This window comes from Daucus carota, chromosome 7 (genome assembly GCF_001625215.2).
Source record: "Daucus carota subsp. sativus chromosome 7, DH1 v3.0, whole genome shotgun sequence".
Taxonomy (NCBI): Eukaryota; Viridiplantae; Streptophyta; class Magnoliopsida; order Apiales; family Apiaceae; genus Daucus; species Daucus carota.
In genome coordinates, this window is record NC_030387.2 from 1,892,231 (window position 1) to 1,912,316 (window position 20,086).

At 33.9% G+C, this 20,086-nt stretch overlaps 2 protein-coding genes across 4 annotated transcripts; one reads left to right on the forward strand and one right to left on the reverse strand.

Annotated features, from left to right (window-relative positions):
• Window positions 1-1,463: 1,463 nt before the first annotated feature.
• On the forward strand, window positions 1,464-2,537 carry LOC135147786 (F-box/kelch-repeat protein At3g23880-like). The gene has a single exon (XM_064081337.1). It carries the CDS (start codon window positions 1,464-1,466, stop codon window positions 2,535-2,537), a length of 1,074 nt encoding a protein of 357 aa, XP_063937407.1.
• A 7,079-nt stretch (window positions 2,538-9,616) lies between these two features.
• LOC135146751 (helicase-like transcription factor CHR28) lies at window positions 9,617-18,452 on the reverse strand. 3 transcript variants are annotated; one of them, XM_064081169.1, is made up of 14 exons: window positions 18,312-18,448; window positions 18,026-18,193; window positions 17,746-17,935; window positions 17,564-17,656; window positions 17,415-17,480; window positions 16,958-17,328; window positions 16,419-16,490; window positions 16,259-16,333; window positions 15,259-16,162; window positions 14,901-15,031; window positions 12,616-12,837; window positions 10,955-11,536; window positions 10,218-10,427; window positions 9,617-10,038 (listed from the first exon to the last, which is right to left on the reverse strand). In XM_064081169.1, exons 3-14 carry the CDS (start codon window positions 17,888-17,890, stop codon window positions 9,928-9,930), a joined length of 2,982 nt encoding a protein of 993 aa, XP_063937239.1. In that variant the 5' UTR covers window positions 17,891-17,935; window positions 18,026-18,193; window positions 18,312-18,448; the 3' UTR covers window positions 9,617-9,927. The 3 variants fall into 3 exon arrangements, with proteins under 3 accessions (XP_063937239.1, XP_063937240.1, XP_063937238.1); XM_064081170.1 differs by lacking the exon at window positions 18,026-18,193 and having other exon boundaries at window positions 18,312-18,452; XM_064081168.1 differs by lacking the exon at window positions 18,312-18,448 and having other exon boundaries at window positions 18,026-18,305.
• Window positions 18,453-20,086: the final 1,634 nt, after the last annotated feature.

A 20,086-nucleotide genomic window follows, 5' to 3' on the forward strand; every position in this document is an offset into this window, starting at 1 on the left:
GTTGAAAGTCAAAACAGGACACTTAAAATGGGATGGAGGGAGTACATTTTAACATAATCTGGAGGATATATATTCCAAACGGCACTTTTAGATAATATGTAAATGGCATATATATTCTAAATGTAATTAATCATTCCTAAACTAGCTAAAAATGTTGACATCTCAGGAAATCAAGTGACATTACTGAATCCATTCTCGGAGTCGTGCCGATCCTCGTCGATAAACATATTCAACAAATTATGCAATCTGTTTTAATTTTGTTGCAAACCAGAAGTAAGAGAGCATATTCACACTTAAGTTTTAATCTAATTTTGTTTCAGATTATTTAATTATGGGAAAGAGTAGCACACAAGTCATTCTACACCTATAAATACCCCTATAGGTTATAGGGTTTTGGATCATTCTCAATACCACAACCAATTGCCTCTCTCTGGTGATAGTTCTCTTGCTCCATTTTTAACTCGGTGGTGCCGTTCTTGTGTAACAATAAGTGAAGGCTGTTTATACAGTATTAAAAAAAAAAGTTGTTACAAGCAAATGTAGTTATAGACCGCTACGTGGGAGTCGACAAATCCAAACACGGGATAAAAATGTAGTCTTGACATGATATTGATAGATGATATCACTAAATTAACTATTAGTCATGTATGCTTGCTGGTTATTCTTTTATAATATTTATTTTGTTCATCGGACATATTTGTTGTTGTTAATTTTTATATGATTACTTTGTATACAGGAAAAAATTATTCATGAATTATCTGTTTGCTCCGTTCAAGCAGTTTTTAAGTGAGGATTGTTTACACAGTATTATAAAATAAAGGTTATTACAAGTAAGGGTAGTTATAGACCGCTATATCACGTATTTAAGTTAGATGTTTTTGTGCACAATCAATCCAAAAAAATTGGAGGAAAAAAACATAAATAAAATTAAGATTCGTCGTGTTTTAAAATGTTAATTATGTGTAGAAATTTATTTTCATTTTTCACCATGAATTATAGTACAATTTTGCAATTTTATATATTAGTATTGGTTTTACATCAAGATTTTTACAATATAAAATTTATTTTATCCTACAAATATTAATCATTAATATACTTTTTATAGACAGCCACAAAATTATTGCATTCTACAAATATTAATATTGAATCATTTTTTTCAAAAAAAAATTAAATCATTAATATAATTTTTATAGGCCGCCGCAATGCGCGGCTTCTCAACTAGTAATTTTATAATTGAAAGTCGATAAAAGTAATATTCTGGTTTTATTATATATTTCTGTGATAATTTTATAATATTGTGTCCCATTTTTATCAACCCAATATTTTATAATTTGATTAGATTTCAGAAAATTTTGATCAAATTAAAACAAGACCGAGGATATAAACCCTCGCCCTTGTTTCGGCTCTAATGAAAACCCTAGCATTGTATTAGCACCTCTTTAATTACGACTTAACAAACACGCATGGATAGTCTTCTTCCCAAAGATATTTTTCTTGAAATTCTTTTCCTACTACCCGTCAAATCTCTCCTCCGTTGCAAATTTGTATGCAAATCATGGAGATCTCGCATCTCAGACCCTGATTTCGTAAAGCAGCACATCGCGAGAACAACAAACAACCCTAATAATGACTTATTCATCGCTTACGATGAATTTAATCTCTTTCTTTCTGTCATCGACGTAACCATCGACCGGTCTACAAGATTGAACCGCCGTATCGACAATTTCAGTCATATTGTTGGATCATGTAACGGCTTGCTTTGCCTTGCTGACAAAGCCAAGGAACTATATCTTTGGAACCCCGTTACGAGACAAGTGAAAAACATGCACGGATACAAGTACATCGTTGGAGAGAACTCTGCTGATTATGGCGTGGCTTTCGGGTTTGGTTTTGATCATGCGAGCAGTGACTACAAGGCGGTGAGGATTGTACAGAAAATCAATGTGATCAACGTCATCAATCGAGTTGAGCTGTATTCACTCAAGGAGAATTGTTGGAAGGAAATCAATGCGAAGTTAGATTTCGGACTTATTGATAAGTCCCGTGGTAAAGTAACTAGTGTGAATGGATCGATTTATTGGTTAGCACGAAAGAGAATGGATGACTCTGGGCTTGTGGTGCTTTCCTTTGATGTGCAAAGCCTGAAATTCGGCACGATTCAGTTTCCTGATGATCTTTCCGTGTTGCCTTTCTATTGGCGGAGAAATTACGATGAGTTTAGCGTTTTGCAGTTTAAGGAATATGTTGCCCTTTGTTATAGTTTGGATCTAGGAGGATGCGTGGTGATTTATACGCTGCTTGATGGCAATTGTTGGTGTAAGAATATGACTGTTAGACGTTTAGATTATTTAGTAGGATGTTTGAAGACGGGTGAACTCATTGGATTGAAATATCGTTATGATGGTCGGAGAAACGGGTATCACGAGGATGTAGTCTTATATGACTCGGTGAATGATGTGGCGAAATCCATTCAACCAATACCGAGTGGAAGGAGAACACTGTACCATTATACCGAGAGTCTGTTAGATCTGAATTAACCCACGACTACACATGATTTTATATTATTCAACATTCCATTATTTACAGAGAGTTGTTAGATGTGAATTAACCCGTGACTACACGATCTTATATTATTCAACATTCCTTCATAATCGTACGACCGAACAAACAGACAGTAATTTACAAACACTTCTGCTCTTCTCTCGAGCAAAAGCTCCTGTTATTGCTTTCTGTACGGAACATAAATTGGTAGTACTGCATGTCTGTTATGTATTTCTTGTCTCTTTGAATGGTGTACTATCGTCGCGTTTTGAATAGGATATGAATTAGTATGAACAACTTAACCAAATTCAACCAAATTTTACTTTAATCCTACATTGTTGTAAGGAACTGATATTAGCAACTTGAAAATAATCTAACTGCGTTTTGGCAGCACTCTGTACCTTTGATCTATGAACACCAAGGCTGCGATGAACACCAGAGCATTATGCACATCAATATACCAAGATTTAAAGACTCCCAATCAGGTTCAAGAGCACCACATTCTGCACATATGTCATTACCTGGAATTTCTCTAAGGAAGCCAGACACATTATCTGCTCGATTAATATTCTGAAAAGTGCTGTTATACCTCTATAGAATAATTAGCTCATAACCAAGCGTCCAAGCCTGCCATGGAAGAATATATTACCAATAATGAATAAAATATATATTAGGATACTTAATAACAAATCATCCGATACACGAGGTGCATTTCCATTATACACACACACAAAAAAAAAATTTAATCCTCTACTACTTAGTACAGATACTTCTTTCATTTATGGTTACCTTAAACCAAGATATTGAAACTATTAAAAATTGAAAAGCCTGAATCTGAACAGCTTAGCATGACTGAGACTCTAAAAGCACAAGTCGAAAGGTGTGATACATCTTGTTCTATATCTATATTATAGAACAAAAACGAAAAATCACTACTCCAATCAGGGGCGGATCTAGGAAGAGGCACGGGGGGACACGTGTCCTCCCTAAAATTTTTTTTTTACATTTTTTCACCATTCTAAATTTTGCAAAATTATAGAAGTGCCCCGCAAAATTGAAAATTATATAGGTGTTTTCCGAAAATTTACTTGGTGCCCCCTTATAGTTCGAATCCTAGATCCGCCCCTGACTCCAATGATGTTCGATATCTTTTGCTAAAATAAAACAATGCTATAATTTGTTCTGAATATAGAACAAAAGATAGATGGAGCTATAATTGACACCAAACCAAAAGGTGAAAATAGTGGCGCTAGATGGCAATGTAGGGCCCAACTCGACGAGTTTCTGGTAAGAATAAAACCGACCACAGTTGTGGTTGGTTTTAAGGCTTAAACACGACCAAATTGTCTAAACCGACCACCATATATGGTCGGTTTTAGGCCTTAAACCGACCGCCCTCTGGCTTAACCGACCGTTTTCGGCGGTCGGTTTTGCCCTTTTTTTTTAGTGCGGGAGCACTTGGAGAATAAGTTAAATTTGGAACAAGATATAGCTCCAACCAATGGAGACCTAGTGTTAGTTTAGCGTCGAAATTACTTTTTGATGCTAAATTATAACAATAGCTCCATTTATTTTAGCACAATTATTGGACTTGCTTTAAGAGAGCAAGACACATTGTCCTGAGATCACAATTCGATAATCAATTCACTTAATCGTCTTCCCAATCTGAAGATATAAGGAATGTGATTGTAATATGATTACAATCTTCTACAATGACAAAATCGTATGCCAGGCTAAGTCATCCATTTTGCACATAAGATGCTCCCTTCAATGAACTTACCAGTAGCGTGTAAGTTTTCGAGGGGAAAATGATTCTAAAACATAGTCGTAAATCAGTATCATCAGCATCAAGCTTTATAGTTAAAGTACGAAGATCAACAGTCCGTAATCCCAAACTTTCTTTACCAATGGACGATGACCTCTGGTGTCTTGCTCGAAACCTACCAAACACACGACCATGGCGTTCCGTCGAAGTTATAGGACTAATCAAAAAGACTATCATATAGTATGTATCTTAGGATGTAAAAATGCTTGCAGACAAGGAACATGGATAAAGTAAGAACGATAAAAATTAAAAGTCTTCACGATATATCTTGTGCTGTTGAGTAGTCCGTCAAAATGCATTACCCATCTGAACGGGGGACATATATATAACTTAGGCAATTCAAGGTTGTATTGCTAAGGACTTTCTGTAAGATGAATATTGTCTACAAGTTAATACTTAGTTCATCTACGAGTGCTTAGTCTGTTCAGCTAGGTGCTTCTCCTTCACAGCGGCATAGTCCTTCTCTCAGACTTCATTCACACCGTATAATGTCTGCTACCAATCCACAGATTTATGTTTGTTTGTAGTATCTTTCATTATATATGAAATAATGAAAGTTGTATCTTAAGGGAATTCAGAAGCCAAACAAAATTTATTTTAAACAACTTGAATGCAAGATATTGATGAACTTTTCAACTTTTCTCTAGGAACAAGTTCATTTTTCATTTAGAGACTCCCCACAGCCCTCGATCATTCAACAACTGTACAACCATCTTTATCAAAATTTCAAAATATGAGTCTTTTACGTTTTCTAAGGAAGGCATAACCTTAACCTAGTTATCGAAAGGCGTCGGCTGAGAAACCTTGAAGTCTTTTACGTTTTTTAATTGGCATATGCTACTCCACAATAAGCTTTCATGTTTTAGATACCTTCAAAGTCTCAAGTGAAGTGCTTAAGGACATTAATGCTAATTTAAGAGCAGCAACTTACGAGTTCCTTCAATGCAAACATGTCACTCAGAAATCCTTTTCTATGGCATTTTGACATTCAGAACAAATAATATTTGGAAATCATTCACGATTTACAAATGCTCAGAAGTGCTGGAAAAAATAAATAAATTTGGCACTCCTCAAACAAAGGCTTATCAACTTTTAGATACTATAAACTTCGAACGTAGAAATAAGATCTCCAAAATTACAGCGTTCAAGATACATCAAGACAAACAAACCATACGAAGCTAAACACAAACAATTCCATACCAAAACACATATGTAGGCTGTAGCAGACCATTTTATCCATACAATAAAAACTTAACTAAATAACCTGATTTAATGCATACAAATTATGACCAGGAGAAGCCAGCGCCACCCATTTGTTCAATCCAAGCATCAATAACATCGTCATTTTCCAGTTCAAGCTCGTTGGGAGTTTGGTGGCCACGAATCCTGTCACCGTTCAGATGGTACCTGAGAGACCTGTAATCACCTAGCTTCCGACGCTCACAAAACGCGATCATAAGCTTTCTTAACGGTTCATCACGGTTCATAGTGAAGTAGAAATCAGCCATTCCTTCTTTTTGCACCTTGATTGTTACCTTCTCATCGTCTTCTGTCTTGATAACACGACCTCCACCTAGATCATCACCACCATTACTTGCATCATTGGCTCTTTCCATTACTTCTTCACTCTTCTTCTACAGCTCTTCTGTCACTTTATGTAATATATAATAACAGAGATCTGCTAGTTTCCACAAGACTCTGTTTTGACAAAGCTATGAATTCCAGTAGATAAATACTATCTTTTTTATACTATGTACAAGGTCAGAAATGTAACTGGCATACTCCATGAACAAAGTAAAAAGATAATGGTACTGTTGATGACAAGAATCCAGACAAATGTATCAGAAAATCAGAATCTCTCTGCTTTTTGGGATAAAGTTCAGTTTATCTCTTCCTACAGTTGTGATATTCATTTTTGTTTTAATACTCTCTTTACATTTTAACTTCAAATTTGAAGATAACTTCTGGGACGGATAACAGGCTCAGAATCTTTACAAACTCTGAAGCCACAAGCAACACACAAGTGTTAAAGGTATTTGACAATCATGTCATTTCTCACTTATGCAAAGCGCGACTATAGTAGCAGAAACCTAATTAATCTCGGCCAAACTAACACAAGCAGATATGGTATTGATTCTAGAACACCGGAGAACTCGTGGTTGAATCATTAGCTACTGAATCCTAAATAATACCAAAACAACACAAGCAAATATATATAAGGGATCACACCCAATCTTGCTGAACATTGCAACAAGATTAATACATAGCATATTACAAACCTAATTTATCTCGACCAAACTAGAAATACTGAAAATGTCAAGAAATCAAACCTAACACGAGCTTGTTTGCGAACAAATACGAGTCGAGCCAGGAAAAAAAATAAGGTCAAACAACTAGTTGACTCTTAAAATAACTAATCAAATAATTTAATTTTCTTTCTGAAACTTTGGTTATTTCACTAAAATGTATATATCTTAACACACATACGGTTGGATCGGTAAAAAATATTTTTATAAATATCAAAACAATAAATTAGGATTAAACACTAGTTACCCGTACTCGTCAAACTTCTACTTGACTGTGAAAATAGCAAATCAAATAAAATTATTATTTTTCCGAAATTTTGGTTACATACTTGCATCACTAAAATCTATAGATATTTATATGTTGAATTCTGAGTTCAATAACATATATATTATAAAAATATCCTGAAAATATTACATTTTTTTCGAGTTTTAACGAGCCGAACTCGGACCGAGCTCGAGCCGTACACACTAAAGTTCGGCTCGAGCTCGTTTTCTTAATGAACACATTCATGTGTTCGAGCTCGAGCTCGAGCTCGAGCTCGAGCTCGAGAGCTCGAGTTTGTTCGCGAACAACTTGGTTCGTTAAGAGCCCCAATCAGATACATATTATCATACTTTGTACAAGGTCCAAACTGTGACTACCATGCTTGATGAAAAAATCAACGGAATAATGTGACTGGACGACAAGTGTCCATTATATCTCCTCCTATATATAGTTCACAGTTGTGACCTTCACATATGCTCATTTCTGTACTTTCTGCAAAGAAGTAGAAATGGCCACTTCATTTAGCTACGCCCAATAATTCTAAGAGTAGAACCTCCTTAGCTTCTCAGAGCCGAAGTAGTCATTACTAGCATCTTACAATTCTTAACAAGATGTTTAGTATTCAAAAGGCCAAAATTTTGACTGAAAAAACAAGTTCAGGCCTCTTTCAAATATGCTGACAGCACAAGCAGCTATGTACCATCTATTGATTCGTCCGACAACCGAATTCAAGGCAAATCGTTCAAATTCCCCAAGAGATAATCTTGCTCAACATTGCGAATATATATATGGCATTTCAAGATATCCAGGTACTACTTATGGCCACATTAATCTACAAGTACCAAAATGAAAAAGAAGCAAGTGAAAGTAGATAAAAAACACAGCTAAACACATAACTATATACCAAAGTCCAAACCACAATAACTTTCTTTCCTTGATCTTTATTGCAACTTGCAATTCGGGCTTCTTTCAAAAATACTAACAAGCAAAACAAGCAGAGATCTTACAACCAGCAAAGAACAAAAACAACACAAGCAGATATTCAAAGGGAACAAGATTAATACATTGCATATTACAAACCTAAGCAAACTAGAAATGTTGAACAGATCAAGAAATCATCAAGTGACATGACCACTATATTATTTTAGAGGGATGCTCATATTTATAAACATATAATTTTAATTTTACCAGTACATTTTTGCTTTTTTCGGGCCCAGGTGCTCAAGCCCCCGACATATAACTTCATGATCAACATATCAAACTATCCGATATAGTTTCAGGATCGACTAATTTTGCCCATGATAACGCATTCATTAACATCCAAAGATCATAAATATATTCACAAGTGCAAAATAGTCATAACAAACTAACTCCAGCAAATACATAATACTCTCCGTCTCGTTCATTTCTTTACACAAGAGACGGAAGACTCGACACGCATTTTAATTAACATCCTCTTTGGTGAAGCACAGCGTCAATAACATCGCCATTCTGGAGCTCAAAGTCGTTGGGAGTATTGGTGCAGCAGAGCCTCGTGCCCTTACAAATGAAAGCCGTTCCCTTGTGATCACCGAGTTTTCGGATCTCGCAGTAGGCAGTCTTGAGCTTTAGAAATGTTTGGTCACGCTTCATAGAGAAGCACAGAGATTTTCCATCCATCCCCATCACCGTCAGAGTTATCTTGTCATCAGGTTTTTCAAAGCCGATTGAATTGCTTCCGCTACTCTCTTCCATGGCTTCTTCTCTCTGATTCGCTTCGGTCTAGAGGTGTTGTCGATTGTGTGTTATTTATGCAACGAGGCGGAAAGAATCTCGGGTTAGGGTTGACTCAAGCCCAATTAATACATGTATCAAGTTGGGCTCAATATTATGATGGGTAGTGGGGACACGTTTAAATAACATATTTTTTGGATCATTTGATGAATATCAAATGGCATAGGATTATAATTTTTTTTTTAATTATCGGATAGGTATGTGTTTAATGCATTTTAACTGCTAGACGTCATTTTATCCGATGTTATTGTTCAGTTATGATGAAACCAAAGCAACCCGAGTAGGGGAGCATAAGAATAATTTTGATGTACTTTCACATTTTCTCTCAAATAACAATAAAATCTAAATAAAATACAAGTATAAAAAATATGGTTAGAGTTGTCATGATATTCAATACAATGATATTCAATACACTGTTATCAAGTTAGCTGAGAATGTTTCATTATGAATTAATGAGAAATTAACTCTAATCATCTTTCTTGTTTTGGATGTTCATCTAGTTTAATTGCAACGTGCCATCCCATCAGAGTGAACTTATTCAGGATTGTCACTCCCCTGTGATTCCAAATTGTCATCACATTTCATCAAAGACTTCAAATGTTTTAAAAGTACCATGTAAAAGCACTGGGTCTTGCTCTCTGTAGGTGCATATTTTTGTATAAAACTCATACTCTCATGAATAATACTTTGGTTCAACTAACGTCAGAGTTCAAAAATAAAATTAAAATATTGTTTTTGAAATAGACTAAACCATTACTCAATAATAAAACATGTCACAGAGCTAAAGTAAAACACGTCACTCCTATAAATGAATTGCTTAATTTCCTATAATGTAAAATGTTGATTTTCTGTTTCATTTGAAATAAACTCTACTCATAAGTTATCACCAACATGAATTCTTCAATATTTGGTTTCCTTTGCCAAAGCCTGAATCCTAACGTTTATTCATAGGTTGAAATGCTTATAATACCATAATATTCACAGGCTTTTGATCCAGTATCTCGATACTCGATCAAAACAAAATTGTGCTATTAGTTGGCCTCAAAACATTGGAAATAACCTATATGATCATGCCACAGTCGAGCAATCACAGTAATGCCAAAATGATGAATTGCAGGCATACTTCCTATACAAGTACCTGCTAAGAACTTTCTTTTGACTATTTTCTTTGCTAATGAAGAATGCACTAATTTCACTTTCTGATCTGATGTACTCGATTACTGTTTTCCCATGAATAAAAATCTAAGATCTTCTACAGTCAATCGATTTCCTGATCCACCACTTTGATCTTCACCAAAAGCGGATGCAACCATTTTCCTCTTATCATCCTGCAAAAGCACAATCAAAATAATGCAGAACTTGGCCTCAATAAATGCACTATATACAAGAAAGACCCAGTAGCACAAATAAAGACCCACTATATCATTTTTTAATGCAAAGTAGATATTATCACTTTGAAACTGCATAAGATATAGTAGATACACAAAATTAAAACTGTGGTACATACCTGAAGAGCTAGAATTCGTTCTTCTATTGTGTTTTTAATGGTGAGTCGTGAAACAGTAACAGGTCGAGTTTGTCCAATCCTATGGGCTCGATCAATAGCCTGGTCTTCAGTAGTTGGATTCCACCAAAGATCTAGAAGGACTACATGAGTAGCAGCAACCATGTTGAGACCAAGGTTGCCAGCTTTCAGTGACATCAGCATCACCGTCACCTGAAACTTACATATACTGACATAAGTGAAAGTAATTCCTCAATTTATCATGTTATGCACCAAACCCGAGTTATCTGAGATACCAACTTGAGTTTAATTTTAAATCATTTGGAAGATAAATAAAATAGAGATCCATCAGATTGATAATGCTCTGTCAAAATCATAAAAACTTGTCACTTCTGAAAATATAAATTTTGTATTTTTTTCTTACAAGTCAACAGCAAGTAGTTCAAAAAAAAACTGAATCTCATTTACCACTAATTGCACGATTTCACTTTATTCTTGATTATCAGTCTCCTAATACTTTTGCTAAATAAGTAGGATATTTTAATATACTTTCCAGGTATTAGTCGCTTCACAAAAATGACTTGTAAATCTAGTCATGAAAACCAATATTTTATGCAGGAAATGACAAGTATTGCCACAAAATCAAAAAAATGCATGAGCCCAACCACCAAGTATCTTGCAAACACATCTATATGATATAGCAATACAAGATCTGCACCTACAAGGGGTAAGAGTCCAACCTCAGGATCATTGTTAAATTCTTTGACAGCCTTGTCTCTTGCAGATAGTGTCATTGTACCGTCAAGTCTCCTATATCTTAGATCAGAGTGGTTCAGTGAAATTTCTACCAAGTCCAACATGCCTGTCCACTGAGAGAAAACAATAGCCTTTTTTGGTGCTTCAGTATGTGCATCTGAACATGCTTTTGTGTTTGTAAATTCTACAATAGAACCAACTGATTCAGCTGTTTCCTTGCCTCGAGATGATGAAATGTCACTGTGTCCAACTATATTATGTAGTTGTGAACATGCATTATTCGATTTACAGTGTGATTGAAGAATCTCCATGGCAGCTTTAACTTTTGAAGATCTATATCCCTTCTGCAAAACTAAAGGTTTTTCGGACGAGGGACCAAAATCATGATGGTCATTTCCATGTAAACAACTCCTTAAGGTGTCTTTAGAAAATACGACATCGTGACCAAGTAGTTCCTTGCACTCATATGAAGGACATGTATTCTCATCTCCCCTCAAATATTCTGATACACACTGATAGCAGAAAACATGTCCGCACATAGTAACAACTGCATCCTCAGGTGGATCCTGTAGATTTACAAAGATCATTAACAGTAAGACCATGTTTCAAAGGTACCAGGAGAAACTCGTTTGAAATATTGAATTTGAAGCTCACAACAAAACCTTAGTAACAAAATTAGGTCATGTATCAGTAGAATCACCTCGCCAATTATGGTGGAGTGCAGATTAGATTATGGTGAAAATGCAGATATACAGAAACTAGTATATCCTGTTTGTTGACCAGTTTTACATGATTATATCTTTGATGAGGTCTATGGTTTGCACAAACAACTTAATCATTGTTTTATTTACTTACAGCTTACAATGTAGGAACTTCTGGGCTTTAATAACTACAATTTGTGCGAGATTGATATCTGCATTTGTAGGATTAGAGGAGAGGCTAATCAGTTAGAATTTTGGGCTACATAATAGATGAGAGAGTAAGTGAAAGCTTTGTCCGTATATTGCATGGTTAAGGTGATGTGTTTTGCTGCTCTCTTAGTACTCTTATCATATTCAGACTGAAGAGTAAGAAACAACGCTGCTGCTAACATTCTCAATACTAGGGTGGGATGAGATAAACTTATCTACTAATTTGGTCTTGAAGTAATATTTTCCTCATAGGCCATATAGCTACCAAATATACAGATAAAGCAGGGATAAATTGAATCAATGAATCCCTGTCTCACAGCTTATCATTTCTTAGTTCACCTGGACAATGAAGAGTCTATCCTAAATTTATTTTGATTTTGAAGGTCATGTACCCACCTCCTTTCCTTTTAAAACCAACAAGGTGGCCTAATATATCCTTCCATGAATTGGTCCATCACATAGCACTTCTTGCCTTGTCTTATAAACAAATATTTAAAACGCCAAACACTGATATGTTAGACTAAGTAAAGAGTCAGCTTTTAATTTATTAGTTCAGAAAAGAAAATAATTATATTAGTTCAGAAACAAAAATGCTAGGTTGTCTACTTTAACACCAGAAAAGCTTCTTCACATTTGTCTAAGAAAAAATGCATAATTAAACACCACAAGAGTGGGTATGAATAACGTGTTTGAGGCAGGCACATAGGAAAGAGGTAAAACACAGAAGAACTCACATTGCACACACAGCAGATGGCGGAGAAGGGATCTAAGTGCTTCATTAAATTAATTAGCATATCCCTGGGGAGATTTTTCACCATCTGCACTGAATCTCTTCCAATGGAGTCAGATTTGACACCCATACCCAGCAGTGGGTGATCACAAGCCTGACGAAGGCGCAGAAGCATCAATAGAATATTTGCGTAATTTTGATTCAGAGTTCCAGCAGCAGCATAAGCCTGCAGAATAAACATATTAGACCAGGATACGTGTTCATATAGGATTAAGGAGTCCCGAAAGGTATCCAAAAACCATCGATGGGAGAAAATATTTATAAGTGCACGCAAAATTATTGCTCATTCAAGAGCTGGAATAAACAAACAAATAAACTATTGAAAGGATAGCTATAAGGACATGACAAAGATGTAATTGTGATATTATTTAAGAAAATAATAATTACTTATTTTTCATCTTTTGACTCATAGTCCACTTTCTGCATTTAACCAGTAAAAGACTTTGCCAAATAATTACACAAGACCAAATTAGACAGAACAGAAGTATAAATGTTCGGTTTAATTACCCTTTATCAAGAAAAAGAGATCTCCTGTGGATAGAAAAATCCCGGCAAGGACCGGCAAACATGGTACAGAACATATCTATACTATCTATTATAATAAGCTAACATGGGTATAATTTATAGTACAAAGTTTTGGTATGTTTTTAGTCATCCCTAAACTACCCTTACTTAAAAAAGAAAAAAAAATCAACATTTAAATACTCTACTTCTGTAACTACAAGTCTACAAAACGTGGAGGTAACTTACATCATTAAACAGTTTCAAAGACTAGAAATATTGGTGATGGATTACAAAACAAAATCTTCATCATTATTCTTTTAAGTAATCATGAATTTTATGTAACTGATACAAAACAATTAATGTTTTTTTATAAATAGACTTATAAATAAATGTATTCTACTTCACGACAAACTGGAAATAAAATAAATAATTTTATATATCCGCTCCAAGATAAATATGAAGTTATCAAGATAAACAATTCTTTTTCTTATAACCAAAGAAATAAAAAAAAATATGACATATATAATTTATACTCCCTTTGTCCCTTTGATTTCTTTACAGTTTTTTTACACTGCTCGAAACGCATTTTAAGGCACATATAAAACATAGTTGTATAACTTGTTTTTAAAAAATTTCTTTTTTGTATAAAAATATAAACATCAAACTTTTATTCAAAAGAAAAAAAAGTTCAAAATAGTTTATCAAACTACGTTTTATGAGAGCATTAGAATGCGTGCCGAGCCCCCGTCCTCCAATGTAAACAAATGAGGGGACGGGGGGAGTAATTACTTAAAAAAAAAAGGTAAAACTACTATCAGTAGCATATATTAATATTAGAAAATACTTATAAATAGCTAATAAAAATACAAATTATTTCTACTACCCATTTACAATATATAAATAAATTATTGTAAGAGCTAAATCTATAACTGAAAACATAATCAATTTCTCAACAATATTTAAATCAAATTCCAATACATTTTAATTTTCAAATAAAAATATATAATGACGATAAAAATTAAATTATAAATATAAAATTTTGAATTATATACTCGCTTGTGCTTCGCACAGATTATCTTTTAAAAAAAACAAAAATAAACAATTATACAAATGATAAGAGACACACCAACATGTCTTTACTTAATTATAACATGTTCAACTCGAAAACAAACACGAACCATCATTCAATTCTTCTCTTAACTCTAACGAGTTCTACTTCAAGACAAACATGAACCATCATGTAACCCTTTTTAATTCTAACGTTGTATACTCCAAAACAGAAAGGAAAATAAATAGTATCCTTTTCCTTACAAAATGAAAAATATGACTAAAATTAATTGAAAAACACATTATCACATATTAATATTAGAAAAACATTTCTAAAAAATAATAAAAGTGTTTATTGTTTATACTACCAATCTAAAATATGAAAAAAAAATTATTGCAAAAGCTAAATTTTCAATAAAAAATATAATCAGTTAGTTCATATATTATAAAAGTTCAACCATTATACTAAAACACTAACAATATGATGTTAAAAGTTAAATTACAAATAATAAAATTTGACCTATATACTCACATGTGCTTCACACGGGTTTAAGACTAGTAATTACTAAAGGCAGCAATATATGCCAGTGACGCCAATTTCCCCAATTTTACCATGCCTCTGGTTAGTGTTAATTATTTGACTATAAAGAGGATGCATTACTTGCAAAGGTATAATACCTTGAATTGTGAGAGTGAATTAGCTTCAAGTTCCTTATAGAAATCTCTCTCCTCCTCAGAAAACTCCGCCTGAATTAAGTTGATTGTTTTTCGTGGTAATCTTATTATCGGTTCTCCATCAATAAATGTACCTATGCATGGAAAAGGCACCAATTAGCATCAGGCTACAAAATTAACTCAATATAAAGATCAAAACAAATTTCGTTATCAGATAAAGATTAAAGTAGAATAATTTTTCATATGTGCAGCATAAAGAAAATGCCTAGGATAGATTTGGGCTATTATTCATCGAACATAAAAATATTCATCAAAATGAGGAAAATTTTCAATAAATAGAATGACTCAAAAACATATTCACCTTTTGTTCGACGAAGCATTACAGCACTCAATACAGCATAGAGCTTCTTGTAACCCTGAACTGAATCTCTTGATATAGGATTCTTCAATTTACTACAAAATGATTTGTAGGTTGTATACGGATCATATTTTAGAAATCTGAAATAACTAAACAAGTCATCAATAGAATTCTGTATAGGAGTTCCTGATAAGCACCATCTAGATTTTGCTTTAAACCCAGCACAAGCTCTAGCTACTTGGGTTCTATGGTTTTTAATTGTTTGAGCTTCATCTAATATCACTCTAAGCCAACGTACTTTTGCAAGAGTACCACAATCACTATCAATACAAGAGATCTCAATTCCTTTCTTGGCCTTTTTGCTTTTCTTACCAGCATGAGTTTTCCGCTTACGTTTGTTATTACAGGAGAAGTCAGAAATCAGACCAGAGTTCTCCATGTTTTTCTTATTCTGATCCTCATCATCGCCAGAAGTTTGTGGAACCTCATTAGCAACAATAGCATATGTCGTAAGAACCACATCGTATTTTGCTAGTTCAACAGGATCCTTTGTCCTGTTACTTCCATGATAAATTAAAACACGAAGTTTAGCTTTATCATCAACTTTTTCTTTCAGCTCCCTGTCCCACTGTCGAAGCACACTAGCTGGACACACAACCAATGTGCCTGCTTGGGGCCTCTTTGGTTGGATATTACGACTAGAAGTACTGGCTTCTGGAATCAGTATAAGGTCATGAGAGTCTTCATCTTGCTTACATTTCTCAAAAGCATTGGCATCATTCTCCTCATCATCATCCAAATTCAACGCTTCAGCTCTCTTATCGCTTACATCTTCTGACTTTGATTTTGACTGCAGCAATTTCTGAATTTGTATAAGAGCGATCATTGAAATGGTCTTACCAAGGCCCTGCCAGGTAAAAATATCTTAATCTAGGTTAAACTCGAGAAATAAATTCCATTTAGGATCATGCAAGTTCCTAAAGGATTAACTAATATAGAACACCTGGTCGTCAGCAAGAAATCCACCCGAACAACAGACGCTTTTTTCCTTCTGAAGCATCCATGACAATGCAATTCTCTGTAATATATAATATTTATGCTCAGGAGTATGGGTCTATAGAATATGAATTGGAAAAGTAAATTATATAAGTAGGAAGAGTAACCTGGTGTTTAAGAAGGGAAACTGATAACAGGCCATCAGGATAAGTAGCTTCAGCTTTAGGCTGGTTAAGATCCTAGACGTAAATCAAACATGACTATATCATTAGCATTTTCGTTGCAGAAGGCCATAAAAATTAAGATATGTTGTGCTCTAAGATATTTTCTGATTCACTGTAATCGTAATAGGGATTATCTGTATTTATAAAGCAAATAAAATGTTTCATAAACTTCATAATCGAGAAGATGAATGGAAATACGAGTTGGGAGTACAAAAGTGGGGGTATTATACATATGGCAAGGTAACACCATATGACTTCCACAGAACATGTTGGTTAAACAGAACAATGTACAAGAAAATCCAAATATATAAGTCAAGATCATGGGTGTCTGTTGACGGTAGGCAGGGATGACAAAGCAGCATCATGCTTTAGAGGAATCATTCAGATAATAAAAGCTAAAATTTTACAAGTTCTCTTTCTGTAAGAGAAAAGTCATGACCCAATAATAAGTTCTTAATGACCAAGTTAAGTTACTTGACTACCTGCAATGCTGCCTGATAGATTAATCTCTCGTCGTACTCGCCATATTGTTCTTTTCCAGCCCCAGAATGCAAACCAGGACCAGCAGAGGAGGAATGTTGAGCAGTCGAAGGATATGTCCTTGGCATAAAAGGCTTGGGCATTGGCAGACTTCCATTTTTATCATACATAACCAAGTCATCATCACAATCCTTTTCTAATTGGTTTTCCAATTGGTTTGGCACACCCTGTGCAGGATAACTTCTGGCATAACTTTCACGAATCTGGCTGCTGCCTAAATTTCCTATTGAGTAGGTTGATCCATGGACATGTGGCTTCAAGGAAGGGGCAAGGCTTCTCTTAAGGACCTGCCCATATAAGTGTTGTCCAAAGCCTGTATCAGATAGAAAAAATTCAGCATGGTCATTGTGAGATTAAGAAACTAGACTCCAAAATCATGCCATTTTCCAGGGTGACTACCATGTGATGAGCTTCCATTGGGAATAGTTGTTCGAGAATGAGCTTTTGAAGACAGCCTGCCATGATCTGTGGAGCTTACAAAGGGTCAGATAATTTGTAAATCAATGCATAATGCTTTCGTGATATATAAATAGGCTTGCCAGTTAAACCTGTTCCAACGTGATTTTGGTGACCAGGATTCCATACATTTCCATTAGAAGTAGACACGCGAGAATTACTCTTGTAAGATGTACCCCCATTAACTGATACATAAAAAACAGAATGCATCATTAGAAGGCACAATGAGCCAATTATTTTATTTTCTTTTTATAAAATAGTAATTAATTTCAACCTGCGGAGCTTGTGCCAGCAAAATCAGCCCACGAAGGTAGCCGCCTAAGACCAGCAGAAGTAACAGAATCATCAACGATCGATTCATCCGCTTCCAAATCCCAACTCTCTGACGATGAACTAATATCTATAGGTTCATTCGCCATACCAAACTCTTCCTCTTCCTTCTCAGCACTCGAATTACAACCTCCCTACAAACCAAATTTCCACAATCATAAACCCCTAATCACTCACACACACATCACAACCAAACCAACCATCACATAACACACACTACTAACCTCTACTTTATTACTCGACGAAACGACACTCGAAAACAATCCAGTCAACAAAGACAAACACCTCCGAGTACAATTGACAAATTGCGAATAGGATTGTCATGATCAGGCATCTAAACAAACAGCATAGCCTCTTCCCTCACACAAATCAAACATCAACACACTACACAACTAAACAGTAATTCACATGGGAAATTAACTAATAACGCATAATCTACATAATTGAAACATCATAAAAAGCATAATTGAACTGTAATTGATAAAAAGATTAAGAAGATTGATGAGAAACCTGGAATAATTAAAATCGCAGAGAGAATTGGGCGCAATTTAAAAGTGTTTGATTTGAAAGTAATAAAAAAAACCCTAATTATTGTAATTATGAGTATGTTATTATGTGTTTTATATAAACCCCGAGAAGGATTGGAGGTAGCGTGCAGCTTCGGCGAGGCCTCCTATGTGTACCCAACAAGTTTAATTTTTTTTAATTATTTTATAATAAAGGTATAAAAAACCCATAAATAATAAACATGTGTTTGGCTTGATATATAAATATTTTCAGATTAATATATTTTTATATAATATGTATATTTTTGTTGGATTTGTTAAATAATAATAATTATTGAATATGTTAAATAGATATTTTATAGTTAAATTCTTTGAAAAGTTTATAAATAGTTAGGTTCTAAAATTTTTAAGGAAGTTGCAAAAATTTTCAGAAATATAGTTAATACCGGTTGATGTTGATTTTTAAGTTGTTTACAATTGAGGTTGTGTAAATGTTTGTACCATATTTTTGAATTTTTCTCTTTACAATTTGGATAATTTTGAGACAAATTAAAGAAATTTTCAATAAACCTATTTAATGTGTATGTAATTATAAGCGAAAATAGACTTTTTTTTTATACACTCAACTTATTATGTTTTTAGAAACTTATCACCCAACTAATCTTTTTATCCTTTTGCTCACTAATGTTAGGTTTGGTTTTATTTTTAGCCACCAACTTAGGTTCGAATTTATTTTTTTGTCAGGGTCTACATACACGTAGATAAATTGTATCAAATACAATAGCTGCCACACGGGAATTCTTTCAAGAAAGTTTATTTTCTAATTGAAGATCATGCAAGATGGCCCCAAAACCTTAGAAAATAAGACCTTAATGACTGAAAAGATAAAACCCGTCTTCTATTCTTCCAAAGAATCTTGAAAAACGAAATAAAACAAAACATAAATCAATACAAGAAAATCATATATTATATATATATACATAAACTTAATTAAGGTAAAAAAATATAATAAATCTAATAAAAACAAAAATGAAAAGAATGAATATAATTAAATAGAGGATGTAAAATAATAAAGAAATGATAATTAATAAAAAAAGAAATCTAACCAAAGGGGATTGCTTTGGTTAGATACATAAAGTTAATTATTAATCGAGGAATAAAATAATAGACATTAAGACATAATCAAATAGAGAGGAAAACTTAATTTTCGATGATTGTCCTCTATAATGCATCGTTTTATGTTATTATTACACCCTCAGTCCCTCCATTAGTCTATAGTTTTTTCTGTTGCTTAGCACGTATTTAAGACTCTTATAAAACATAATTTCATAACTTATTTTTGTGATTTTTTTTGTGTGTAAAAATTTAAACGCTGAATTTTCATTCGGAAGAAAAAAAATTATTTATGAAACTACATCTTTTTTTTTTGTAAGGTATGAAACTACATCTTTTAAAAGTTATAAAATGCGATAAAATTCTTATCACCCAATGACATTGGAGACATAAAAAGTATTATATATATATATATATATATATATGTCTTCAAGTTTGGGTTTGTAATATTCGTATTAGTAGCCATTGTAGCAAATCTTAAGGTTTGAATCATACCACCCTCCGAGGTTTTATCAATAAATGATATATCTTGAAAATATTATATGTTGGTTTAAATATTGCAATGTCCTCAAAACCGACTCGATAAATATCCAGAACATGAAACCAATTACTGAACAATAATCTATATATCTATAAAAGATTCGAAAGAATTTTATATTGTAGTGA